This window comes from Hypanus sabinus, chromosome 11, assembly GCF_030144855.1.
Source record: "Hypanus sabinus isolate sHypSab1 chromosome 11, sHypSab1.hap1, whole genome shotgun sequence".
NCBI classification, from domain to species: Eukaryota; Metazoa; Chordata; class Chondrichthyes; order Myliobatiformes; family Dasyatidae; genus Hypanus; species Hypanus sabinus.
The window spans coordinates 58,650,726-58,677,154 of record NC_082716.1 but is presented as its reverse complement, the minus strand read 5'-3'; the positions used below and the strand labels follow the sequence as shown (position 1 = coordinate 58,677,154).

Here is a 26,429-nt window from a genome sequence, read left to right as displayed (position 1 = left end):
AGTAGAAAGCAAGCAGAGAACATGTAGAATATCAAACATCAAACCAGGAGTCCAGTAGTATTCAGATTAGTTCAGTTCAGTGTCGCACCACTAGCCAATACAGGTTGCAGGGCCAGTCTTCACTGAAGCGCCGGAGTCTGCATCGATAACCCAGATCAAACCACTCAGAAACAGCAAAAATAAAGAAAAACCAGAATCCAGAAACACATGCAACATGAACCTCAAAGTCTCCTGAAATTAATTCACAACCTCATCAATCAATCCTTGCAACATGGAACTCAAGACTCCAGCACTTTCCTCCAACAGCAGCTAGTGAGAGAGAGAGAGAGGAAGACCAGTCAAGTGCAGCCATGAACACCCACCCATCCTCTGCTCTTGTCTTCATTGACTTCAAACTTGCTCGATGCTCAGTCAGAGAGAAGCAATGGAGTCAATAATAGGCTTGTGCTCTTGACACCTCAGTCAGAGAGAAACAATGGAATTGATAATCGGCTTGAGGCCTGTCTCCTTTTTTCTTGGCCTCCAGGCTGCACGCTCAGCTCCAAACCTCAGTGAACTCCCTTAGTGACAGCAAAGTGCCAGATTGCTCAATCAACCCAAGAACACATCATCAAAATATAACTCAAATCACAAACGAGAAAATCAGCAGATGCTGGAAATCCGAACAATTCTCACAAAATGCTGGAGGAACTCAGCAGGCCAGGCAAAATCTAGGAAAAGAGTACAGTCGACATTTCAGGCCGAAACTCTTTGGCATGTAGATCACAAGTTCCAATTGCACACAGCTTAGCAGTAGAATCATATTTGAAAGAAGTAGTAGTAAAATAAATAGATTCATGAACTGTCAGCAGAATATTGTCGTTGGTTGCATTGTTCACTGGCGCCATCTTGCCACTCTTAATTCCCAATGTTCTCTCAGATTGAAATTATAGTATCCCCAGTGCCCTTAACCAGCCTCCAATCCTTACTGACCATTCAGCCCTCAATATCCCCTAATACCCATTGCCAATGATTCCAAGGCCATAGTCAATGCTGCTTAAATGTACCCTAATGACTCCTTTAAATTGTCAGCAGCCCAAAACTTTCTGTGACCATCTGAACTTTCTCTTCAGCCTCTTTAACCCACCCTCAACTGACTTTCTCTTCACTTCCCTCAGTATGTTTGTGCAGCTGCTAGCATCTCAGTGCCTTCAACTCCTCACCTTAGTGCAGCCTTCGCAGTGTCTAACTTCTACTCGAACTTGGACTTGTGTTTGGATATGAAGTCTTTCAACTTAAGAGGACTTCACAAAACATCAAACAATCAATTTATTGCTTGCAATGTAATCACTGCTAATAACACAAGCATTGAAAAATAGAGATATAGGCATATACTACACACCTTGATAATCTGTGTTGAACTTAAGCTTTTGAATAGTTTGAGTATAGGCTTCAAAGATAGGCAAGAGAGTTGGCACTCAAAAGTGCATTTTAAGTCTTAACTGTTTTCAGAGCATATTATTAAAATTAAGATGTTGAAAGGATTTTCTTGGTAGCATTTATTTGCTCAATGTTATTAGACCACAGAACCACTAAAGGCAAAAAGTTAGCTTTATTTGTCTTATGTACATTAAAGCATACAGTGAAATGTAGCATTTTTGCCAAATTAAATCAGCAAGGATTGTGCTGGGCAGCCCACAAGTGTTGCCGTGCTTCCAGTGCTGACATAGAATGCCCACTACTCACTGACCCTAACTGTACATCTCTGGAATGTGGGATGAAACCAGAGCATCTGGAGGAAACCCATGCATTCAGGGGGAGGAACATACAAAATCCTTACAGACAGTGGCAGGAATCAAACCCTGAACTTACATCTGTGTCTGTGAAGTGTTGCACTCAAATGTAGAGATCCTGTTTCGTTCTCTATTGCAGGTGTCGAAAGCAAGGCCTGTAAGGTCTCAGTCGTGAACAGTAGGTTTTCAATTTACAAAATTTGCAAAGTGATGCAATCATTTTTGTGTGCTATAATGGTGACCTGGGAACAAGCCACTGAACTTGCACAAATTGCATTGACAAGAGAAGAAAGGTGTATTTTCTCCATGATACTCACAAGGACGCAACAAAAATATTCATATATGTATGTCAGTTTCAACAGCATAATGTCTTTCTGCTGCAAATACTGTATAGTAAATTGGGTGACTATTATGATTAGATAACCAAGTGTGCATACAAATTACATATACATTTGGCCATTTTATGCATTCTAATCTTTTACTGTTATAACTTAGCAATAATGTTTATTTAAATATTAAGCATATTTAATTTAATTTGTTTATACAAGGTTACTAGAAAATCTAATTTAAAGTTTCTTTTTTTTTGATGCTACGAAGCTGGGGAGAAAATATAAAAAATCCTTTTTAACACTTACATCATCAAGAAGATTCTTCATTTGATGGGTACTCAACAACTGTGAAGCTCATGCAGTCGAAGGCTTATTTGTTGCTGAAAAGGGAATATATTCAACTTCAAGAAGCTGGATTCTTTGTGAGTTGAAGTAGTTTTGATTCATAATATTATAGAATAGTCACTGCATAGAAAGATGGAAATCAATTCATCGTATCCATATTGTTCACAACCTCATCAACTCCAGCTCCACCCAGCAGTCTATTTTCTGTTGCTCTCACAAACCTTTTGCAACAATATATATACAGGCAGTCCCCGGGATACGTACAAATTCTGTTCCTGAGTCCATCTTTAAGTCGGATTTGTACATAAGTCAGAACAAGTACATCCGGTATTATTTAGTGCAGTTAGTCAAGTGTTTGTTTTAGTATATAGTATATATTTTACCTTTCTATGCTTATAAAACACTTAAGAAACATATGTATTCCAATAATTAAACCACTGCGTTGCTTAGTAATAATTGTAGCTTTCATCAGGGCAGGGCCTTTCACATGCCCCATTATTCTCACTTTATCTGTTATCCTTCAAAATTGTTCTGATCGTTGACTGACGCTTTTCCAATGACCAATGGCGTTTCACTTCTTTCCAACACTATTATTTCCACTTTATTTTCAATAGCGATCGCTTCCCATCAATGAAACAGAAACACTGCAGGCAGCGGGTCCTGAGCTCTGCCAGCTCCCGAGGTCCACTGGGTCCTAAGGACCACCACACTGAATTCCCCAGGTCCGCAATGAGACAGACTGAATGGGACAAGTGGAGGCTGTGCTGGGTTTGGGTATTTGATCCTCCACAATATTCCGCGTAGAAGTTTAAACTGGAGGTGGCAGTGTTTTGTTTTACAAAGTCGAGTTGTGAGCTCGCCATCAACCCGGCACAGATGGTACAGGAGTCACTAGATTGACATCAACCAGGCACGGGAGCGGTCTTTCACTGGATCGAACTCAGGAACCTCCGTTGTCCAGCCCGGCGCTGATCTCACTGCGCCACCAGCCAACCAGAATGGTGGGCGGGGTCAGGGTGAATCTTACTAAGAAAAATTTAAACCAAATACAAAGTTAAACACTCAATGTAGTGTCAATGGCAATGACTTAAAATGGCAGACGGTGTCACGATCCGACTTAAAATTGTGGACGGCGTCGCAATCTGACTTAAAATGGCGGACAGCGTACTCCTTCCTGGGTTCGTAAGTACAAGTTGTCCGTAAGTTGGATGTTCGTAACTCAGGGACTACCTGTATATCTAATTTGCTCTGCAAGGGCACAATGAGCCCACCTCCACAGAATGTATTCTCGATTCTAACCAAATACTGACCTAAAACAGTTCTCTTATTCCCTTAATTCTCCTTCACTTTATTTTTTACCAATGAGGTTTTGCCCTTGACCTTCCACCAAAGAAAACCATTAAAGCTATAGTCAATCAGCATACAGCTACCTTCTTAGATCCCGTTATCCATGTTTTCCAGACACATTATTTCATAAACTTCTATCAAAACTCCCCTCATCCTTCTCAAGTTGTTGCTCCTCAAATCTATTCCTTTAATTGAAGCCCCTCATCCTGGGAAAGTGTTTTTTGGATTCCATTTCAATAGATCTCATTTTGTCTTTTTTTTAATCATTTGCATTCCTCTTACTTATTAACGATCTGCTGACGCTTTATTCATTTCTGTTCATATTCCTGGGGTTTATTGGTTCTGTTTTTGTATTTCATTTTTGGTTCTTACTCTTGTCACTTCATTGTTTATTACGTATTCTGCCTTCCCATAATCTTGCTCCTGTTCTTTTCCTCAAATGTTTTCCCAGCTATCCAGCAGAGTCTAGTCTATTTCTGCTACTCTTTCAAAACTTATATTTTCTTTCCATACAGTTCTTCTAATAATGTTTAATGGCAGTGGGCAGACCAACATGAGATGCATTACTGCCACCTGCTGAGCATCATTTTTCTTCCAGAAAGTCTTTCACCACCACCCCTTTCATTTTTGTGTTACTATAACTCCACACAGTACCATGAGCATTAAAATCCCTTGATAATTAGCTAACAAATTTCTACCATTCCATTGTAGGACTAGAAAAAGAAAAAACATTAGCAAGTTTTTCTGACCATTAACAAACTTCTTACAGTACATTATTACAAAAGAAAAGAAAGAGAAAAGGAAAAAAAAGTTGTGGCGACACACTCTCTGCGCAGGCGAACTGGCTCACAAATAGCCAGCTCGCAGGGGGAGACTTTGGTAATGCACCTCTGATGTCATTTCTGCCCGGAGAGGGCAGGTGCTAGGGATTAAATGCCAGCGCCGCGAAGTTTGAATAAACTAGTCTCGAAATGACTTACTGACTGCGTGTCATTATTTCAGCGCTGTGTGTAGCACATCGCTACATTGGTGACCCCAACGGTCCAAACGGGATTTGGACCAAAGATGACCAACTCTTCATCTGTTCACACAATTTCGCTAAAACTGCTGACTTTCTGGACGCTGCAACCACGTGTGTGGTTTACCCAAACAGAAGCCCAGTTCCAGATTCGGCAGGTATCTTCTGATTCCACGCATTACTACCACGTGGTGAGTGCCCTTGACCAGGAGACGGCCGCCCAGGTTGCAGATTTCATACTTTCGTCCCCGGAAGAAGGCAAATATGAAGGATTCAAGGCACTGCTCATTGGGACCTTTGGCCTCTCACGGCATGAGCGGCGTGCCCGCCTGCTTCACCTGGACGGTTTGGCAGACAGATTTCCATCAACATTGATGAACGAGATGCTGGCCCTGGCTGACAGACACAAGCCCTGCGTCATGTTGGAGCAAGTGTTCCTAGAGCAACTGCCCGAGGACATACATCTGTTGCTGGCCGATGCAGATTTCAGCGACCCCCGGAAGGTGGCGGCCCAGGCAGACATGCTGTGGAAAGCCAAGAGGGAGAGTCGTTGGTCAGATTACCAGGCCACGCGCCCAACAGCGGACCAGATCGGGCCCGGCAGGGGGGCGCACACAACACAGAGGCAGGAGTGAGGAGGCCTGTGAACAGTGGTGTTTCTACCACCAGCGGTGGGGCACAAAAGCCCGCCATTGTCACCCGCCTTGCAAGGCCCAGGGCCAGCTGCCGCTAATGACTATGGCGGCTGGCCACCAGGACAGCCTCTTGTACGTCTGGGACAAACAGTCGGGACACCGCTTCTTTGTCGACACCAGAGCGGAGATCAGCGTCTTGCCCCCGATGGGGTATGACACCCGCAACAGGAAGCCAGGACCCACCCATCCTGAGGGCCGCAAACAGCAGCACGATACGGACCTACGGCACCCGCACAGTGCAGCTGCAGTTCGGCGCCAGCCGGTTCACGTGGGACTTCACACTGGCCGCTGTGGCCCAACCACTCCTGGGGGTGGACTTCTTGCAAGCTCACAGCCTGCTGGTCGACTTGCAAGGGAAAAGACTGGTACATGCCGAGACTTTCCAGACGTTCTCCATGGGTGAAGCCAAATTGCCGGCCCCACACCTGGACTCCATCACGCTGTCGGACAATGAATTCACCAGAATCCTGGCGGACTTTCCATCGATTCTGGCACCGCAGTTCACGGCAGCAATGCCCAGACACAGGGTTCAGCACCACATCCCGACCAAAGGACCACCCCTCCACACCCGCGCACAAAGGCTCCCCCTGGAAACGCTCCGCCTGGCAAAGGAGGAGTTCAAGAGGATAGAGGAATTGGGGATCGTACGGAGGTCCGACAGCCCATGGGCCTCCCCCCTGCACATGGTGCCCAAAGCAGCTGGGGGTTAGAGATCATGAGGCGACTACTGCAGACTGAACGAGGCTACAACTCCAGACCGTACCCGTGCTGTACATACAGGTCTTTGCGGCAAACCTGCTCGGGGCAAGAATATTTTCCAAAGTAGACCTTGTCCGGGGATACCATCAAATCCTGGTGCACCCTGAAGACCCCCAAAACGGCACTGTTCGGCCTGTTCGAGTTCCTCCAAATGCCGTTCGGCCTGAAGAATGCCGCAAAGACGTTCCAGCGGCTAATGGATGCAGTGGGACGCAACCTGGACTTTACGTTCATCTATTTGGACGACATCCTTATAGCCAGCAGTAGTCGCCGGGAGCATCTGTCCCACCTCCGCCAGCTCTACTCCCACCTGAGTGATTTCGGCTTCACGATCAACCGGCCAAACGCCAGTTCGGTCTCGATACCATCGACTTCCTGGGCCACAGGATTACCAAAGAGGTCAAAGGTCTACAGGAGTTCGTTGGTATGGTGAACTTCTACCACCGTTTCCTCCCCTCAGCAGCCCATATCATGTGCCCTTTGTACACCCTGATGTCAGGTAAAGGCAAGGACATTGCTTGGGACAAGGAGGCCGCAGTTGCTTTCGTTAAAGCCAAGGAAGCCTTGGCAGATGCCGCAATGCTGGTGCACCCCAGAATGGACATTCCGACCACACTCACGGTGGATGCATCCGACACAGCAGTCAGTGGGGTGCTGGAGCAGCTCATCGAGGGGCGCTGGCAACCCCTGGCGTTCTTCAGCAAACACCTACTACCACCCGAACTCAAGTACATGCTTTCGACCGGGAGCTGTTGGCACTGTATCTGGCAATCCGGCATTTCAGGTGCTTCTTAGAAGGCAGGCCGTTCACTGCATTCACGGACCACAAACCGTTGACCTTCGCATTCACAAAGGTGTCTGATCCCTGGTCGGCTTGCCAGCAGCGACATCTGTCCTACATCTCTGAGTACACGACGGACATCCAGCATGTCTCGGGAAAGGATAATGTCGTGGCAGACACACACTCCAGACCAGCTGTCCAGGCCCTGTCCCTGGGAGTGGACTATGCAGCACTGGCGGAGGCACAGCAGGCAAATGACAAGATGCCCAGCTACAGGATCGCAGTCTTGGGTTTGCAGCTGCAGGACTTTCCCGCAGGCCCAGGTGAGAGAATCCTCCTGTGCGACGTGGCTACCGGCCAACCTCACTCCATTGTCCCTGCAGCCTGGAGGCAGCGAGTTTTCAACTCCATACAGGGTTTGGCACACCCATCTATCAGGACAACTGTCTGGATGGTCTCCAGCAAGTTTGCGTGACACGGACTTCGCGAGCAGGTCAGTGAATGGGCCAGAACGTGCGCGCAGTGCCAAACAGCCAAGGTGCAGCAGCACATTAAAGCCCCGCCGCAGCAGTTCGAACCCACCCACCGGAGGCTCGACCACATTCATGTGGATATCGTGGGCCCCCTACCAGTGTCCCGAGGAGCACGGTACCTCCTAAATATGGTAGACTGGTTCATGAGGTGGTCAGAGGCAGTCCCGCTCACCGACACATCGGCCGATTCCTGCGCCTGAGCACCGACTGCAACCTGGGTAACACGCTTCGGGGTACCGGCCCGCATTACCTCTAACAGAGGCGCCCAGTTTACCTCCAGCCTGTGGTTGGCTGTGGCCAGCTGTTGGGAATGCAGCTACACCACACTACTGCCTACCACCCACAGTCGAACGGACTGGTGGAACGCTTCCACCGTCACTTGAAGTCGGCTCTCATGGCCCGCCTGAGAGAACTAACTGGGTGGACGAGCTTCCCTGGGTCCTGTTTGGAATTCGCACAGCGCCCAAAGAGGATCTGCACGCCTCGTCAGCTGAGTTGGTGTACGGCATACCCCTGACCATCCCAGGAGAGTTCATACCAGCCCCAAGGGGGCAAGAGGAAGAACCCGCAGCAGTCCTGGACAGACTACACGAGAGGCTCGGCAACCTGGCCCCCGTACCGACTTCACAGCTTGGACGGACCCCAACTCATGTACCCAAAGACTTGCAGAACTGTAAGTTTGTGTTTGTACGAAGGGGTGGACATCAGGCACCGCTACAGCGGCGGTACGAGGGGCCGTTGAAGGTGATCAACAACAACAGGTCCACGTAAGTTCTGGACATTGGGGGGAAAGAGGAGGTTTTCACGGTGGACCGACTCAAACCAGCCCATGTGGACGGCGCAGCCGGTCGAGGTTCAGGCACCGCGGCGCAGAGGCAGACCTCCCAAACAGAGTCCGACCCAGACTGTGGACATTGGAGGGTGTATCGCCGGTTCTGGGGAGGGATATATGGCGACCCATTTTCTGCACAGGCGAACCGGCTCACAAATAGCCAGCACGCAGGGGGAGACTTTGGTAATACACCTCTGATGTAATGTCCGCCGGGAGAGGGTGGGTGCTAGGGATTAAATGCCAGCACCGCGAAGTTTGAATAAACTAGTCTCGAAACAACTTACCAACTGTGTGTTGTTATTTCAGCGCTGTGTGTAGCACATCACTACAAAGTAATAAAACATTAATAACCTTTGAAGTCTGAATATCATTTACCCTTTCTTGTAAAGCATCATTAATAACTGCTCGAGTTAAATCTTTGATATCTACATATTTTTCTGCAGATTTTTATGTTTTTCTGTCCTGCTTCTAGTCTGTGCAATTTACCACATCTGCCATGAAAGTAACAAATTTTAGTTTATCAGCAATCACCAAATACTTTGTTATAAAATCATGCACTTTACATACTGACTTTAATCCTTATACATTTTGGTTATTAATAGATCCCATTAACACTGTCTTTTGCTCTCTCTGAAGCGCCTCTGCATGATATGCCCATTTCTATCCAAACACACTGCACTTACACAGCTTTCTTATATACAAAACACTCTGCATTAGTAGAGCTATGTCTCCCTACACAATTGCTACATTTTGGCCAAATGCCTTCTCCACAATTACCATAATCATGTTCTCTTGCACATCTACAAACCCAACACACAACTGCTACATGACCAAATTTCTAGCACTGAAAACATCTCAGAGGGAGTGGAATATAGATTTGAACCATATAACTCATTTCACCTAAGTTAACACTATCTGACAATATTTCCATCAAATTTAACTAACATCAGTAAGGTACCTATTCTTACTTTACCATAAAACATTAAAATATTTAACATATATAACTTTTCCCCTGACTAAATTATTCTCAACTTGGTCCATGGATACATCTAGAGGCACTCCTGTGAATACTCCCCAAAGCCACTATTATTTCAAATAATTCCTTGGTGTTGTTTTCCTTCCTCCCAAAGCTTGTAACCCGAAAGCTTTCTAACATTGCTTATTATCATTGCAAAATACTAAGCGTACCCCGTATCTTAAAAGTTTTGCACCCACAATATCTCCTACACTTTTTTCAAATCCTTAGTTCATCTAATCGGATTGATATCAGAAACAGCTTCACATTCAATACTCAGCAGTGCCTTAAACTCTTCCTTTTATTTAAATCCTAATTACTGCCTTCAATACTGGACAATAAGCCATTGTAATCCTAAATTTGCCACTTATTTTTCCATTTTGCAGAAACTTGACATTTGCATCCATACAACTCCTATCACCCAATACTATCCCATATTTGCCACTTCCATCTTCTTCATTACTTTCAAAACTTCTTTATTTCCCCCCTGCCTGAGGGCAACTCCCAACAGCAGGCTTAGTCCTTAGCTTCACTGTGCTCCTGGCTCCTCAACAATCCTGAGCCTATTACATACAGCTTTTCAGTACAAGGCATTAAATGGGTCAAGAAGTTTATTAGTTTTGTGCTGCTTGATTGTTTTAATTACATGCTTTTCTGTGAATAAAATCATAATTAAGCCAATCAATGCAATATGGAAATAAATGCTTGTTGTTTTGGCCCTTGAAATTTATGTTGAGTGCTCTTCGTGTGAGGTTTAATAAAGCAGATCCTTTATGCCATACAGGCAAACAGTATTGTTTTTTTTCTTTATGGATATGGACTGAACACAAAAGCCACAAAATTGGTACCAATTATGTCAGCATTCTGATTGCCAATTATTTTTAACTTTTTACTGTAACCCCTAAAATGCCTATTTTTAACTGCTAATTTTCCTGCTTTCTGAATTGTACTGCCTGGCATTGCAAGCATCATGTAGCATGTAAGAAAGTTGCAGTGTTGATTTAAGTAACTAAAATCTGAGAACAGGGTGGGTGAAAGGGGCAAGAAAAAGATTATAGGCACTTCCTCCAAATCTTATATCTCAAGTTGTTCCACTAAAATTATAACAATGCCATGTAAGAAGCAAGTGGAAAAATTGCCCTGGTACGCCCTGTCACAAAAAGCAGGATGAATCAAAAATGGCTCATTACCACCTAATCAGCTTACTCTTACCTAACATAAAAATGATGGAAAAAGTCATAATCAATGCTGCCAAGAAGTACTTTTATGCCAGTATAATTGGTCACCAATATCTAGTTTGGATTCCATCAAGACCAACTGACTCCAGGCCTTATAGTACCCTCTGTCAATCAAAAAGTTAAATTTCACAGATGTGATAAGCACAATATCAAGATAGCATTTGAGCAAGTGTAATATCAAGACCGCTGGTAATGCTGAAGATGGGTCATCAGACAGAAAGCACTCCAATGCTTGGCATCCTACCTCACATAAAGAAAGACTGTTATGGTTATTGAATGCCCATTGTCACAGCCCCACGATATCACTGCAATATTTCCTGAGGCACCGGGAAGTCCAACAATTCAATAATATCCAGGAAAATCAACAGTATCCAGAACAATGCACCCAACTTGATTGGCATTCCTATTGCCCCCCCCCCCAACCCCCAAACATCCTTCCAGTGCTCTTGTACCATACCTGTTGTGTGTGACATCTACAAATGCAATATAGTTAGTGCTCTGGCAATACACTACAAACACAAGTCATTTACCAATAAGAGCATGAAAGCAGTGGAAACACAAGAATATTACAAGATAATTCAATCTGGCCTGGAAATATATTGCCATTCCTGCATTACCACTTGCTCTAAATCCTGGAATTTCCTAGCCAATAGTACAGGCAGCATGGTAGCACAGCAAATGGAGCTGTTGCTTTGCAGCACCAGATACCCAGCTTTGACCCTAACATCCTGTGCTGTCTGCATGAATTTTGCATGTTTTCCCTATGACCACATGAGTTCTGCCTAGGTTCTCTGGTTTCTTCCCAGGTCCCAAAGAAATGCAGTTTGGTTGGCCCTAGTGCTCTAGTATGCAAGTTAGTGCTAGAAGTTGTTGGGGGTGGGACGAGGTGTGAGAATATGGGGAGAATAAAAAAAAGGGATTGATATGGGGTGAGTGTAAGTGGTTGGCTGATGGTCAGTACAGACTTCAAAGAGCCTGCTTTCATGATGTAGCTCTCCATGGATCTAAAATTGTGGAAATGCAGCTCAAGATGACTCAATATGGATGGGCAAAAATGCTCACGATGCTGGCATATCATAAACTGAATTGATAAAAAGAGGAGATTGAGGAAAGTAAGATGTTGAAAGATGGATAGTGTGGGCCCACCATTTTCTCTGACTGAGTATTGTGGTTGTTGGGCTAATAAAGGCTACCACACATTTCTCAAGGCTATTGCGTAAAACAGCTACAGGCTACCACCTACTGGTGAAAATTGTATGTGACCTGCATTGGAGAAGGAGAAATATTTTAATATGTGTGTTGTAATGTTTCTGGGTGTTAAGTCTGTGGTGATAGAAGCACTATGAGTATGTCAAAGCTGTGAGCGTGTGATCCTTGAAGTAGTGATAAATGCAGTTGTACATATGAATGTTTGGTGCAAGTTGAGATTGTTGGAGTCCTAGAAAATAGAACAGTACAGCACAGGAGCATGCCCTTCAACCCACAGTGTTGTGTCAAGCCAATTACATTATTAATAAAATGACTAACTAAACTAATCTGTTCTGCCAATACAATGAACATACCCCTCCATTTTCCTCACACTCATGTACCTATCTAAATGTTTCTGGGCATCAACATCTCTGACGATCTATCCTAGGCCCAACATATTGATGCAAAGAAGGCACGACAGCAGCTATATTTCATTAGGAGTTTGAGGTGAATTAGTATATTACCAAAGACACATGGAAATTTTTACAGATGTATGGTGGAGAACATTTTAACTGGTTGCACCTCTGTCTGATATGGAGGGGGCACTGAACAGGATCGGAAAAAGCTGCAGAAAATTGAAAACTCAGCTAGTACCATCATGGGCACTAGCCGCCTCAAGATCCAGAGCATTGTCAAAAGGTGATGCCTCAGAGAAGTGGAATCCATCATTAAGGACTCCCATCACCCAGGATGTGCCCACTTCTCATTGCTATCATCAAGGAGGATGTACAGGAGACTGAAGACACACATTCAACAATTCAGAGCAGCATGTTCTCCTCCACCATCAGATTTTTGAACAGTCAATAAACCCATGAACACTACCTCAGTCTCATTTTACACTACTTATTTAATTAAAAAATATATACTTACTGTTACAAAGAAACATAGAAAACCTACAGCACAATACAGGCCTTTTAGCCCACAATGCTGTGCTGAACATGTACTTATTTCAGAAATTACCTAGGGTTACCCATAGCCCTCTGTTTTTCTAAGCTCCATGTACCTATCCAGGAGTCTCTTAAAAGACCCTATTGCATCTGCCTCCACCACCGTTGCTGGCAGCCCATTTCACACACTCACCTCTAACTGTGTAAAAAAACAAACCCCTGACATCTCCTCTGTATCTTCTTCCAAGCACCCTGAAACTATGCCCTCTCATGCTAGCCATCTCAGCTCTGGGAAGGAGCCTCTCTGACTATCCACACGATCAATGCCTCTCATTATCTTGTACTCATCTATCAGGTCACCTCTCATTCTCCATCGCTCCAATAAGAAAAGGCCAACTTCACTCAGCCTTCTCTCATAAGGCATTGCTCCTCAATCCTGGCAACATCCTTGTAAATCCCCTCTGCACCCTTTCTATGGCTTCCATATCCTTCTTGTCAAAGAAGCTTCCTTGAGCGTCCTGTGGACTCGGACCCCAAGATCTCTTTGATCCTCCACACTGCCAAGAGTCTTACCATTAATACTATATTCTGCCATCATCTTTGACCTACCAAAATGAACCATCTCACACTTATCTGGGTTGAACATCTGCCACTTCTCAGCCCAATTTTGTATCCTATCAATGTCCCTCTGTAACCACTGACAGCCCTCCACATTATTCACAACACCCCCAACCTTTGTGTCATCAGCAAATTTACTAACCTATCCCTCTACTTCCTCATCCAGGTCATTTGTAAAAATCACAAAGAGAAGGGGTCCCAGAACAGATCCCTGAGGCATACCACTGGTCACCAACCTCCAAGCAGAATAGGACCCATCTACAACCACTCTTTGCCTTCTGTGGGCAAGCCAGTTCTGGATCCACAAAGCAAGGTCCCCTTGGATACCATGCCTCCTTACTTTCTCAATAAGCCTTGTATGAGGTACCTTATCAAATGCCTTGCTGGAATCCATATATACCGCATCTACTGCTCTACCTTCATCAATGTGTTTAGTCACATCCTCAAAATCTTTAATCAGGCTCGTAAGGCACGACCTGCCTTTGACAAAGGCATGCTGACTTATTCCTAGTAATATTATGCTTCTCCAAATATTCATAAATGCCGCCTCTCAGGATCATCCCCATCAACTTACCAACCCCTGAAGTAAGACTCACTAGTCTACAATTTCCTGGACTATCTCTACTCCCTTTCTTGAATAAGGGAACAACATCCGCAACTCCCCAATCCTCTGGAACCTCTCCCATCCCCATTAATGATGCAAAGACCATCACCAGAGGCTCAGCAATGTCCTCCCTCGCCTCTCACAGTAGCTTGGGGTACATCTCATCCTGTCCCAGTGACTTATCCAACTTGATGCTTTCCAAAAACTCCAGCACATCCTTTTCCTTAACATCTACATGCTCATGCTTTGCATTCTGCTGTAAGTCATCCCTACAATTGCCAAGATCCTTTTCCGTAGTGAATACTGAACCAAAGTATTCATTAAGTACCTCTGCTATCTCCTCCAGTTCCATACACTCTTCTCCACTGTCACACTTGATTGGTCCTATTCTCTTACATCTTATCCTCTTGCTCTTCACATACTTGTAGGATGCCTTGAAGTTTTCCTTAATCCTGTCCGCCAAGGCCTTCTCATAGCCCCTTCTGGCTCTGTTAATTTCATTCTTAAACTCCTTCCTGCTAGCCTTATAATCTTCTAGATCTCTATCATTACCTAGTTTTTAAAATATTTTGTAAGTTCTTCTCCTTGACTAGATTTACAACAACCTTTGTACACCACGGTTCCTGTAATTTACCATTGTTTCCTGTCTCATTGGATCATACCTATGCAGAATTCCATGCAAATATCCCCTGAACATTTGCCACATTTCTTCTGTATGTTTCCCTGAGAACATCTGTTTCCAATTTATGCTTCCAAGTTCCTGCCTGATAAGCTCATATTTCCCCTTACTCCAACTAAACACTTTCCTAACTTGTCTGTTCCTATCCCTCTCAAATGCTATAGTAAAGGAGAGAGAATTATGATCACTTTCTCCAAAATGCTCTCCTACTGAGAGATCTGACACCTGACCTGGTTCATTTCCCAATACCAGATCAAGTACAGCCTCTCTTCTTACAAGAACAAGGCTTATCTACATATTCTGTCAAGAAACTTTCCTGAACACACCTAACACACCCCAGCTAAACCCCTCGTTCTAGGGAGATACCAATGGATAATTAGGAAATTTAGATCTCCCACCAGAACAACCCTGTTAATATTACACCTTTCCAGAATCTGTCTCCCTATCTGCTCCTTGATGTCCCTGTTACTTACTATTGGGTGGACTATAAAAAACACCCAGTAGAGTTATTGACCCCTTCCTATTCCTAACTTCCACCTACAGAGACTCCATAGACAACCCCTCCATGGTTTCCGCCTTTTCTGCAGCCGTGATGTTATCTCTGATCAACAGGGCTATGCCCCCACCTCTTTTGCCTCCCTCCCTGTCCTTTCTGAAACATCTAAAGACAGGCACTCAAAGTAACCATTCCTGCCCCTGAGCCATCCAAGTCTCTGTAATGGCCGCACCAACATAGCTCCAAGTACTGATCCACACTCTAAGCTCATCTGCTTTGTTCACAACACTCCTTGCATTGGTCTGAGTGCATCCCTTCTTTATCACCTGCCTATCCTCCCTCTCGCACTGTCTACAAGCTTCCTCTATTTGTGAGCTAATCTCCTCTTCCCCAGTCTCTTCAGTTTAGTTCCCACCCCCCCCCCCCCCACCCCCGGCCCCAGCAATTCTAGTTTAAACTCTCCTGGATAGATTTTGCAAACCTGCCCGCCAGGATATTGGTCCCCCTGGGATTCAAGTGCAACCTGTCCTTTTCGTACAGGTCACACCTGCCCTAAAAGAGGTCCGAATGATCCAGAAATATAAATCCCTGCCCTCTGCTCCAATCCCTCAGCTATGCATTTATCCTCCACTTCATTCTATTCCTATACTCACTGCCCTGTGGCACAGGCAGTAAACCCAAGATTACTACCTTTGAGGTCCTGTTTCTCAACTTCCTTCCTAACACCCTGTAGTCTGCTTTCAGGACCTCCTCCCTTTTCCTACCTATGTTGTTGGTTCCACTGTGTATCACAACCTCTGGCTATTATCCTTCCCACTTAAGGATAAAGTTGTTGTGATCAGAAACATCCCAGACCCTGGCACCTGGGAGGCAAACTGCCATCCATGTTTCTTTCCTGCGTCCACAGAATCAGCTGTCTCACCCCCTAACTATCAAGTCCCCTAATACTACTGCCATCCTCTTCCTTTCTGTACCCTTCTGAGCCACAGGGCCAGACTCTAAGCCAGAGGCACAGCCACTGTTGCTTCCCCCAGGTAGGCTGTCTCCCCCGTCCCCAACAGTACTCAAACAGGAGTACTTATTGTTAAGGGGGACTGCCACAAGGGTACTCTCTAGCATCTGACTCTTGCTCTTCCTTCTCCTGACTGTTACCCACTTATCTGTCTCATGAGGCCCTGGTGTACCTACCTGCCTATAGCTCCTATCTGTCACCTCCTCACTCTCCCTGACCAGATGAAGTCATCAACCTGCATCTCCAGTTCCCTAACATGGTCCCTCAGGAGCTGCAGCTCGACGCACCTGGCACAGATGTGGCCGTCCAGGAGGCTTGGAGTTTCCAGGACTTCCCTCATCTGACACCAAGCACAGAACACCTGCCTCACACACACACATTCTTCTTGTCTGTATTCTAAACAGGCAACCTACCTCGCCTCGACCTGTTATCACCAAAGCCCAGTTGAGCCAAAGCCTTCCTACTCTGTCTCTCTCTACTCCGTCACCTGTTCCTCTGACACCTGCTCTATAAAGCTGTCTCCTTTTAAGCTCTTCTAGCTGTTCTACCTGGCTGACGTCCGCACACTTAGGCTCTGGCTCTTTCCCTTCCTCTTGAGAATATTCTGCAGCCACTCCGAGATTTCCTGGTCTCCAGCTCGAGGAAAGCAACACGACATCCTGGCGTCTCTTTTTTGGCCACAGAATCTCCGTCTATCCCCCTAACTATCAAGTCTCCTATCACTATCACTGCCTGACTTTACCCTTCCCTGCTGAGCTTCAGAGCTGGTTACAGTGCAATTGGCCTGGCTTCTGCTTGTGACCTGATAGGTCATACTCCAGCAGTATCCAAAGGTGTATACATATTGTTAAGGGGAATGGTCACAGGGGAACCCTGAAGTGACTGCTCTCTCCCTTTACTTCAGGTGGTTACCCATCTGCACTCTGGGTGTTACCACCTCAGTGAAAGTTTCATATGTGAGGTTTTCTGGCTCCTGGATGATACTGAGTATATTCAGTTCTTGCTCTCCTTCCATGACCTTGTCAAGAGCATTTCCTGCAGATGTAGTCATCAGGGAGACTGTTAGGTACCCCATAATCCCACATTTCACAGAAGGTACATTCCACCACCTGAACCATCCTGCCTACACTAAACTAAGGAATAAGAGAAAAAGCTTAAATATTCTTATATGTGTCTCCTCTATGAAATCTCTATGTTTAGCACTCACTTAGGTCTCTTACTTAGCCTCTTCTCACCGAGTTCGTTACACGTTTGACTCCAACTTCTCAAGCCCAAGTTCCACAATGAAATCAAATGATAACAAATAATCAGCACCCTTAGCTTCTACCTGTTCTTGACAAAGCCTGTTAAGCCAAAGCTTGATCTCTCTAATACTGGCCCACTCCAGCAATGGCTGCTCTGCTTACTGCTCCCTTCATTTTATTGGCTCAAGTAAAACTCACTCCCAAAGAGACTTGTTCTTTTCAAATGGTTCCCATCCTGCAATGATATCACTCTGTCACTCGCGAATTCAAAAAATGACTCACATCCAATAAGACTTATTCTTATTAAAAGGCTCCTGCCATGCAACAATGTCACTGTCTCACTCCTGGTGGTCACCCATCTACTCTCTGAAGCCTGCATTCAGGTTGTGACCACCTCGGTAAAAGTTCCATCTATGAGGTTTTATTTATGAAATTCTTGCCTGTAAATGATACTTATCACTTTGCTTGTAGCCATGTATGAGCAGGTGGTGAAGTTGCTGAAATATAATGGTTTTCAAACTACTAACAGTTCCTCAGGAATAGGTTGAGTGCTTCACTCCTGATGTTAGACATTAAGATTAACTTCATTCAACTGCTGCTTTATTATAGACCTAAGGTTGTCATTGGGTTCCTGAGCATAAATGATCCATCTTCTCCTCCACCTAGGTACAAGGACGATTATTTTTTAACCCTTGTGATGGTGAAGAAAGCGACCTCAGCTGCGATACATTGTATGGTTGACAGCTGTTCACCAATACCTTATCTTATTGATTGTTCTTCTGAAACAAGGCAGATTAATAAATGCTGATGGATGATTTTATCTTTGAAGGCCTCATAACTGAACCAAAATATCCTCAGTTACCAACCACCCGAGTTTATCAGATGTTAATTGCATAGCGGAAACGGGCAATGGAAAGAAAACTGAGGGTGGTTGTATGTTGGGGAATCTAAATAACTGAATATGTCTTTGTAAGCACACAAGCACTTTATTAATAAATTATAGTTTATACAACTTTAGGGCATTTCTGCATACCCAGTTAGAGAAGATCTACTAGAATGGGTGGCCACAGTGCAAGGATTGAAAGATTCTCTCTGGGAAGGTAAGCATAAAACTAAACTTCTTTCATTTATCATTTCTGAAAACGATTGCGTGGTACAGAGCAAACAAAAATTATGCTTCCTGCATCAGCAGAAGTTGTCAATTAATAACTTAAATGGAAAGACTAAACAAAGATCCTGGAGGTCTGTTTCAGATTTTCAGCTATTCTAGAATTACACTGCTTTTTTTTCTGTCAGCAGAGTTTTCTACTCTAATGAAACTGAGCAGATTAACATTTTCTGTTTCTTCTATTGTTCAAGATTTCATTTTGAGGCTAATTGGGTAGCAGTTGGAGTTGAAATTGTAAAGGAAGTTCCATTCTGTAGTAAACAATTTTAAGTGTTAATTTAAGATTTTGATGTTTTAAACTCAAAAATCATTATTTTTACCACCATGTTTTTCTGTTTTTTTCTCCCAGACCTTCAGTTCTGAGGTTCTTACTGCAGGGTAATTGCTTTAGGAATTTATGTGTATTTTCATCTACAATAGTGTTAACATAATTCTCCCAATCTTGATCATTCATCTCTCTTGCTCCTTCCCCTTTACACTTGTTTTTATTTTCCCTACACATGCACAATCTCTCTTTCTCTTTCTCTCTCTCTCACACAGACACACACACACACACACACACACACACACACACACACACACACACACACACACACACACACACACACACACACACACACACACACACACACACACACACACACACTTTATCCATGTTCTCCTGGACCACTAAATTTTTGATGTGTATGTGCTGGGTTTGCATCGGCTGTTATTTCAAGTTCAAGTTCAAGTTTATTTCTATCTGATTGTACTTATACACAACCAAACGAAGCAACATTCCTCCAGACCACAGTACACCCACAATACATATATCACACACAGGACATAAAGCATAATATTACAACAAATTAGTTAATAAAATATATTTCAAAATGCAGGTGAAGTGCATAACACAGGTGGCTGTAAACAGTTCACTGTTCTATTGATGAGACCTCAGTGGTGGCCTGTGAAAGAAACTGTTACCCAGGCTCGCAGTTCTAGTCCTGATGCTCCTGTACATCACTCCTGATGGTAGTGGGCCAAAGAGATTGTGGGATGGATGGTAGGGATCCTCAACAATGCTTTAGGCCCTTCAAAAACACACTCCTGGTAAATAAGGGGGAGGGAGACCCCGGTGATTATCTTGGCAGTTTTTGTTATCCTCTGTATAGTCTTGCAACTTCAGTATCACTCAATGATACAGACAGACAAGACACTTGTTGTTGTCAATGAGGCCAGCCACTGTTGTATCATCAACGAACTTGATGATGCGGTATGAGCTGGATTCGATGGTGCAGTCATGAATCGGCAATCTGAACAGCGGTGGGCTGAGCACTCATCATGATGGAGCTTGAGATATTGCTGCTAACTTGGGCTGATTGGGTTTTGTCTGTAAAAAAAATACAAGCTCCAGTTATAGAGAGGTGTGTTGAGTCCTAATGATGACAGTTTAGCCACCAGCCTCTGAGGCATGATCACGTTAAATTCCTGGCATATGAGGCATCATTTTCTAGATGGGACAGGACAGTGGGAAGGGACGAGGCTATGGCATTATCAATGGACTGGTTTGAGTGGTAGGTGAACTGGAAAGGGTCCAATGTAGCTGAAAGGTGGGATTTTATATGAACCATTACCAGCCACTCAAAGCACTTCATGATTATTAAGGTCAGTGTCACTGGGTGGTAATCATTTAGCCAGTTACCATCATTCTCTTGAGCACTGGAATGAAGACAGTTGCCTTGAAGCCTACAGGGACAGTCAACTATTGCTAGAGATGTTAAAGATGTCCTCTAAGACCTCTGTTAGCTGGGCTGCACAATCCCTTAGCACCTAACCAGCTCCTGATTTCTGTGCTTAGTGGGATAATAAACTTCAAGTCATCTTAGTGTGCTTCTGATACATCACTGAAATTGTCTGGTGGAGTTAAGGGTGGAGAGCAAGTCCACCCCAAGTGACACCTGAAAGTTGGATTAAAGAAAATATAATGTTAAAAATTGAGTCAAAGCTTATAGCAGAAAAATAATACTGTAAGATTTTTTTTATGAGTTTCATGTTATATAGAGTAAATAATCACTGTCAGGTATAATAATAAAATAATTAAAAGCATGCTATTTTTCTCTTTTCTGGTGTTCTGAATTAATACTGACAGGAATAAGTTAGATAAATTCTTCTTTTATAAAAAATATTGAATTATTTAATAAAATATCAAAAGGAATACAGTCCAAGATTCTACTTTATTTTCTAATGAAGTTTAAATGAGTTTAAACCTTTCCCATTGATTCTGTCAATAAAGGGACCAACCAGTTGGAAAATCCTAAAATGTGGTATTGGCTGATCTCAGTGAGACAGCATCACATGTTTCAGCTTCTGATCACTGCTTATTAATCCCTGCTGGGATATGTACAAGCTGGTCAAGGGCAAGAATGGATTCAGTTGTGGTAATTTCCTCAGCTAAATAGTTTGAGAAATTCTTCTGTTGAAACGTAACATCACATTGAATGTCAGAAAAAAACATTAGTTGAAAAGAAATTGCACTTACAGAGTGACCAAAGTTCTTGCAGTAATATGACCCATCTGGGTCCCTTATATTAATCCTATGGCACAGATTGCCAGAACAGTAAATAAAGTCATGATCTATTAGTCATTTCTTCTTTGTCACACCTTGAAGCCAAAAATATTTTGCTTCCACTGCAGCTCTGGAGATTCTGAAGTATCTAGAATCCACATGTGTAGCATTTGGTGCTTGTGAGAAATTGATTGTGTTTGTTGAGATGTGCAGTTCTTCCACTGTTTGCACATATCCTCAGTAGTGCCATTAAGATTGCCTCCATTTGTATTGTCACTCTTAAGACACTATCACTAATCTAGGAGAATGTTAGTTTTTTGAGGTGACTTTAAGAATGTCCTTGAAGTATTTTCATGCTCCTTGTGGAAATCTCTTATCTTAATGGAGCTTGGAGTATAATGCTTATTTAAACCACCTAGTGTCATACATGATGATAATGATGATGTTGCTTACCTACTGACACTTGGCTTGCATGACTAAAGTCTTGAAGTAGGAGGTGCTGGCCTGGAAGAGAGTGCTGGCATTGACTTGATATTGCTGCTATTGTATTACAAGTACATTGTGGAGACATCAAAGAATTCTCCAATGCTTTGGGGGATCTATTTCTTCCGTCCTCAACTTTCCATTACATCCCCATTACCTCTTACCTGATCTCCCCTCTCCTGCCTAGGTAGGAAAGTGGTTACTATAGAGGTTTCATGTTCTCAAGGGATCCAATGACATTTACCAATATTGATCAACTTGAAATCCTCTGAGTTAACAGTACACCTATACTGTATTGAGCAACAGACTATCACATAACATTTATTGCCAAGGTACAGAGTCCATAGCTGTTATTTATGTAAGAAACCTTCAGCACTAGTTCTGGAATGTGAGATCAGTGGTTCTGGGCCCAGTGTTGAAATAGGCCCTTTCAGTGAATAATACATCAAAACTCATGGTCTATCAAGTGTGGTGATCCCTTATACAAGCTCTGGAGAAATGGACAACCTACAGTTTAGTGTCTGATCTTAACCTTCAAACATCTGTGCTAATTGTACCAGAATTCCTTATTGATCAGAATATTTTTTTGCTTCATTAAGGTGCTTCCCTTCAACTCTCCTTGAGGTATACAGAGGAATACAAGTCAGTCCCTCCTACTATCACTTTCAATACAATTCCATTTCATCCCAATGGTAAGTATCTGAAAATATTCCTGTAAGATCAAGGTATTGTCACCAGTTTTCTCCAAGTAACTCCACAAAGTTACTGAACAAATATACAGTCGGCCCTCCTTATCCACGGGTTCTGCATGCACAGATTCAACCAACCACGGATTGGGAAAACCCGGAAGTTCTCTCTCCAGCACTTGTTGTTTGAGCATGTACAGACTTTTTTCTTTTCATTATTCTCTAAACAATGCAGTATAACAACTATTTACATAGCATTTATATTGTATTAGGTATTATAAATAACCTAGAGATGATTTAAAGTATACGGGAGGATGTGTGTAGGTTACCGCGGATCAGGATCGAAAAAAAAACGCAGGTTCTCTTACTAAGTAAGTCAGAACAGACATATATGGTATTATTTAGCGTCAGTTCGTCAAACATTTGTCTTAGTATATATTTTACCTTTCTATGCATATAAAACACTTAAGAAACATATGTATTTCAATAATTAAACCACTGTGTTGCTTAGTAATAATTGTAACTTTCATTGGGGCAGGGCCTTTCTCACTTTATCCTTTAAAATTGTTCCGATCGTTGACCAACTATAGCCTAACACTTTTTCAATGACCGATGGCATTTCACCTCTTTCCAATTGCTTTATTATTTCCACTTTTATTTTCAATCATGATCATGATTACTTTCGTGAACAGAAACACTGCGGATTTGGAGCTCAGCCAGGTCCTAAAGTCCACCGCACTGAGACAGGTTAAATAAGGGACTTCAGTTTTTTGGTATCCACGGGGGGGTCCCGGAACCAATCCCCCGCGGATAAGGAGGGCCGACTGTCTGTTTTGAGAATAGCATTGGAAATTGCAGAGATAGTTGAAGACTGAGGTATCATTGGGTAGAAGAAACGGAGGCTGGGAGGAGAAGGAAACATTGCTAGTGGAGACCAGAAGGCTTTTGTGGAGTGCAACTGTTCTGCAATGTGTGATTTCATCAATAACAGTGAACCACATACTTGAGTTCAAGTACTTTTAGTGAAGCACGTAAGTATGTAAATAAGCCAATGGGAGAAATTGATAAAGTTGTCATATAACCTGTTCATGCATTGTGATTTCTTAATTTTCTAATGATTTATGTAAAAATCAGTTATTGTACTTTGTCTCCTAGTTGATGCAATCACAGGCAAGCCATGTGTCTACTTTCTAGATAATCCCAGGAAAGGGGATGAACATTACTCCTTGACAACCATACTTCTTACCATTCAGGTAGGAGTGTATCTAAATGAAATCTCACTCACTGTTATCTCAGTTATTGAACTGTAAGCATGAAACTGAGTCATACTAACCAGATAGGATTCAGCATCTGTTACTTTTCTATATAGGTACCAGCCAGGAACACAGCTAGCCTCAGTATTAGAAACCCTATATCCTCCTCAATAACACATGCAAAATGCTAGAGGAACTCAGCAGGTCAGGCAGTATTTATGAAAAGGAATAAACAGTTGATGTTTTGAGCCAATACCATTCATCAGGTGGGATGAAATTTATTGTTAGGATACAATCACAAAATATTACTAGCATAAGTCCCTGAGTGGCAAGGCTTGAAGATTGATGGTGCATACGAAGTTGTGCTGGAGTTACGCAAGAACAAGCATGCAGCAGTTCCTCTTCTCCCACAACCTCAAACAAAGGTTTTCCAGGAAGAGAGCAACAGTGACAGGAGGGCCAGCCCCAACTCACCACGGATTCAAGTGTGCCTGGTGTGCCTCCATTCTCTCTGGCACCTCCTCCCCTGGGATGGTTGTAACATAGAAACATAGAAAATAGGTGCAGGAATAGGCCATTCGGCCCTTCTAGCCTGCACTGCCATTCAGTATGATCATGGCTGATCATCCAACTCAGAACCCTGTACCTGCTTTCTCTCCATACCCCCTGATCCCTTTAGCCACAAGGGCCATATCTAACTTCCTCTTAAATATAGCCAATGAACTGGCCTCAACTGTTTCCTGTGGCAGAGAACTCCACAGATTCACCACTCTCTGTGTGAAGACCTCATCTTGGTCCTAAAAGGCTTCCCCTTTATCCTTAAACTGTGACCCTTCGTTCTGGACTTCCCCAACATCGGAAACAATCTTCCTGCATGCGACATCAGGGCATGATGGCCTGGTCTACACAACAACCACCCCCACCATCGGTCTCTCCAGTGAACAGCACTTGCAGTACTTTGTATAACCTACGTCTGTCAGAGTCTTGCATTGACAAAAAAAGCATTTAATACCAGCATTTACACCTTTTGTTGGACCCAGAGAGTTATTTGCAAAGCAGTGATCCTAGTACTGACTCTTGGGGAATAGCATCCTCCAGTCTGACAAGTAGTCATTCTATGACATACTGCTTTCTGTCTTAAGCTATTTTTTCCACAATTCTTACATTAACCCTTCTTTCATGAGCCACAATTTTATTGAACAGACATTTATAAACTTCCCCAAAGACCATAAAAGCAGCATAAAATCAATCTTCTCTGTTGCCTCATCCAAAAATTCTACTAATTAGTCAAATATGATCTGCTTTAGATAAATTTGTACCAACTTTCCTCCAGTAACCCAAATCTCTGCAGGTACTTGGTAACTTTTATTCCCTGATTATTGTTTCTGTAACATTCCCACTGCTAGTGTTAAGCTAACTAGCCTGTAGTTACAACATGTACTCTCAAACAAAGGTCTCACATTTCCCACTTCCCAATCCTCTGGCACTTTGTCTGTATCTGTGGAGATCTTTATGATTATACTAAGACCTTCAAATATTCTGACCTCTTCCTAAACTGTGATGCAAGCCATTTTCAATGAGGCAGTGTTTCCACTGTAAAATAGACTGACCATTACCGTACATCCTAGCTATATTTTTACCTCATCTATTTCTTCTATCACCTCTACCTTCTCTTACTTGGTTAACACCAATACAAATTACTCATTAATATTCTAGCCTTATCCTGCACCTGTGTATATTAGTTTTCCCAAATGTACCTCACCCCATTCTTTACTATCCTCTTGTTCGTTCCCTGACACTGGAACATCTTTTGATTCCTTTTTGTTTTAACTACCATTCTATTTGCATATTCTCTTTGTCTCCTTTAAATGATATTCACTTCTCCTTTCACTTGAGGTGTTAACCTGACATACATAACATGTCTTTTTCTGACCAAACCCACCTACCTTTCCCAGTCAGTCCATAGAACTCAATTTCCTTCTTTGTATCCATGTGTATTTAGTCCTCACCATTTTAACATTATATTTCTATTATTGCGACATCACATTCCTGTAAGGCTATTTGTGCTTGTACTCACCAAACTTATTCACCAGATTGTGCATTTACATACATGCACTCTAAGCCTACAGTCCTTCATAGCCTGCTGTTAGCTAAATGGCACTGCCTCATATTTAGTACTGTCCCACACTCATCTCCTTATTACCTTTTTTTCTATATACCACCCCCATTGCCAATTTAGACTAAATCTATACTTACACCTGTGAAACTAAGGACATTGGTCCCAGTATTATTGAGGTACAAACTGTCTTTTTGAGTGTCTACTTCCTGACCAAAACTGGTCCCAGTGATTGAAAAATCTGAAACTCTGTCTCCTGCCCCAAGTTTTAAGTCATGCACTGATTTCCCTTATCTTCCTTTTTCTTTTCTTTTTTGGTGTAGCACTGGTAAGAATTCCTAAATAGCTACTACCTTTGCGGTACAGTACTTTTTTTTAGCTTCCTCCCAACTCCAGCAAGCCTGACCAAAGGATTTCAAAGTTCAAAGTAAATTTATTATCAAAGTGCATATATGTCTCTGTATACAACTCTGAGATTACTCAGTTAATCCATAGAATAATAACTATAACAGAATCAATGAAAGGTTCCGATGAAGTGTCTCGGCCTGAAACATCGCCTGTTTACTCTTTTCCATAGATGCTGCCTGCCCTGCTGAGTTCCTTTAGCATTTTGTGTGTGTTGCTTGGACTTCCAGCATCTGCAGATTTCCTCTTGTTTGTGAAAGACTGCACCAATTTGGGCATTTAACCAGTGTACCAATGACAAAAAACTATGCAAATACAAAG

At 43.2% G+C, this 26,429-nt stretch overlaps 1 protein-coding gene across 2 annotated transcripts in view; it reads left to right on the top strand.

Annotated features, from left to right (window-relative positions):
* Positions 1 to 26,429, top strand: part of LOC132401991 (ubiquitin-conjugating enzyme E2 U-like) — a 56,123-nt gene that overhangs the window by 2,788 nt on the left and 26,906 nt on the right. The window contains exons 2-5 of one of the 2 annotated variants that reach the window (XM_059984408.1): positions 2,370 to 2,523; positions 18,471 to 18,552; positions 22,248 to 22,340; positions 23,529 to 23,587. In XM_059984408.1, coding sequence (XP_059840391.1) covers positions 2,458 to 2,523; positions 18,471 to 18,552; positions 22,248 to 22,340; positions 23,529 to 23,587 — 300 coding nt within the window. In that variant the 5' untranslated portion in view covers positions 2,370 to 2,457. Of the gene's footprint in view, positions 1 to 2,369; positions 2,524 to 18,470; positions 18,553 to 22,247; positions 22,341 to 23,489; positions 23,588 to 26,429 lie in introns of both variants that reach the window. The other variant, XM_059984407.1, reaches the window with a different exon arrangement.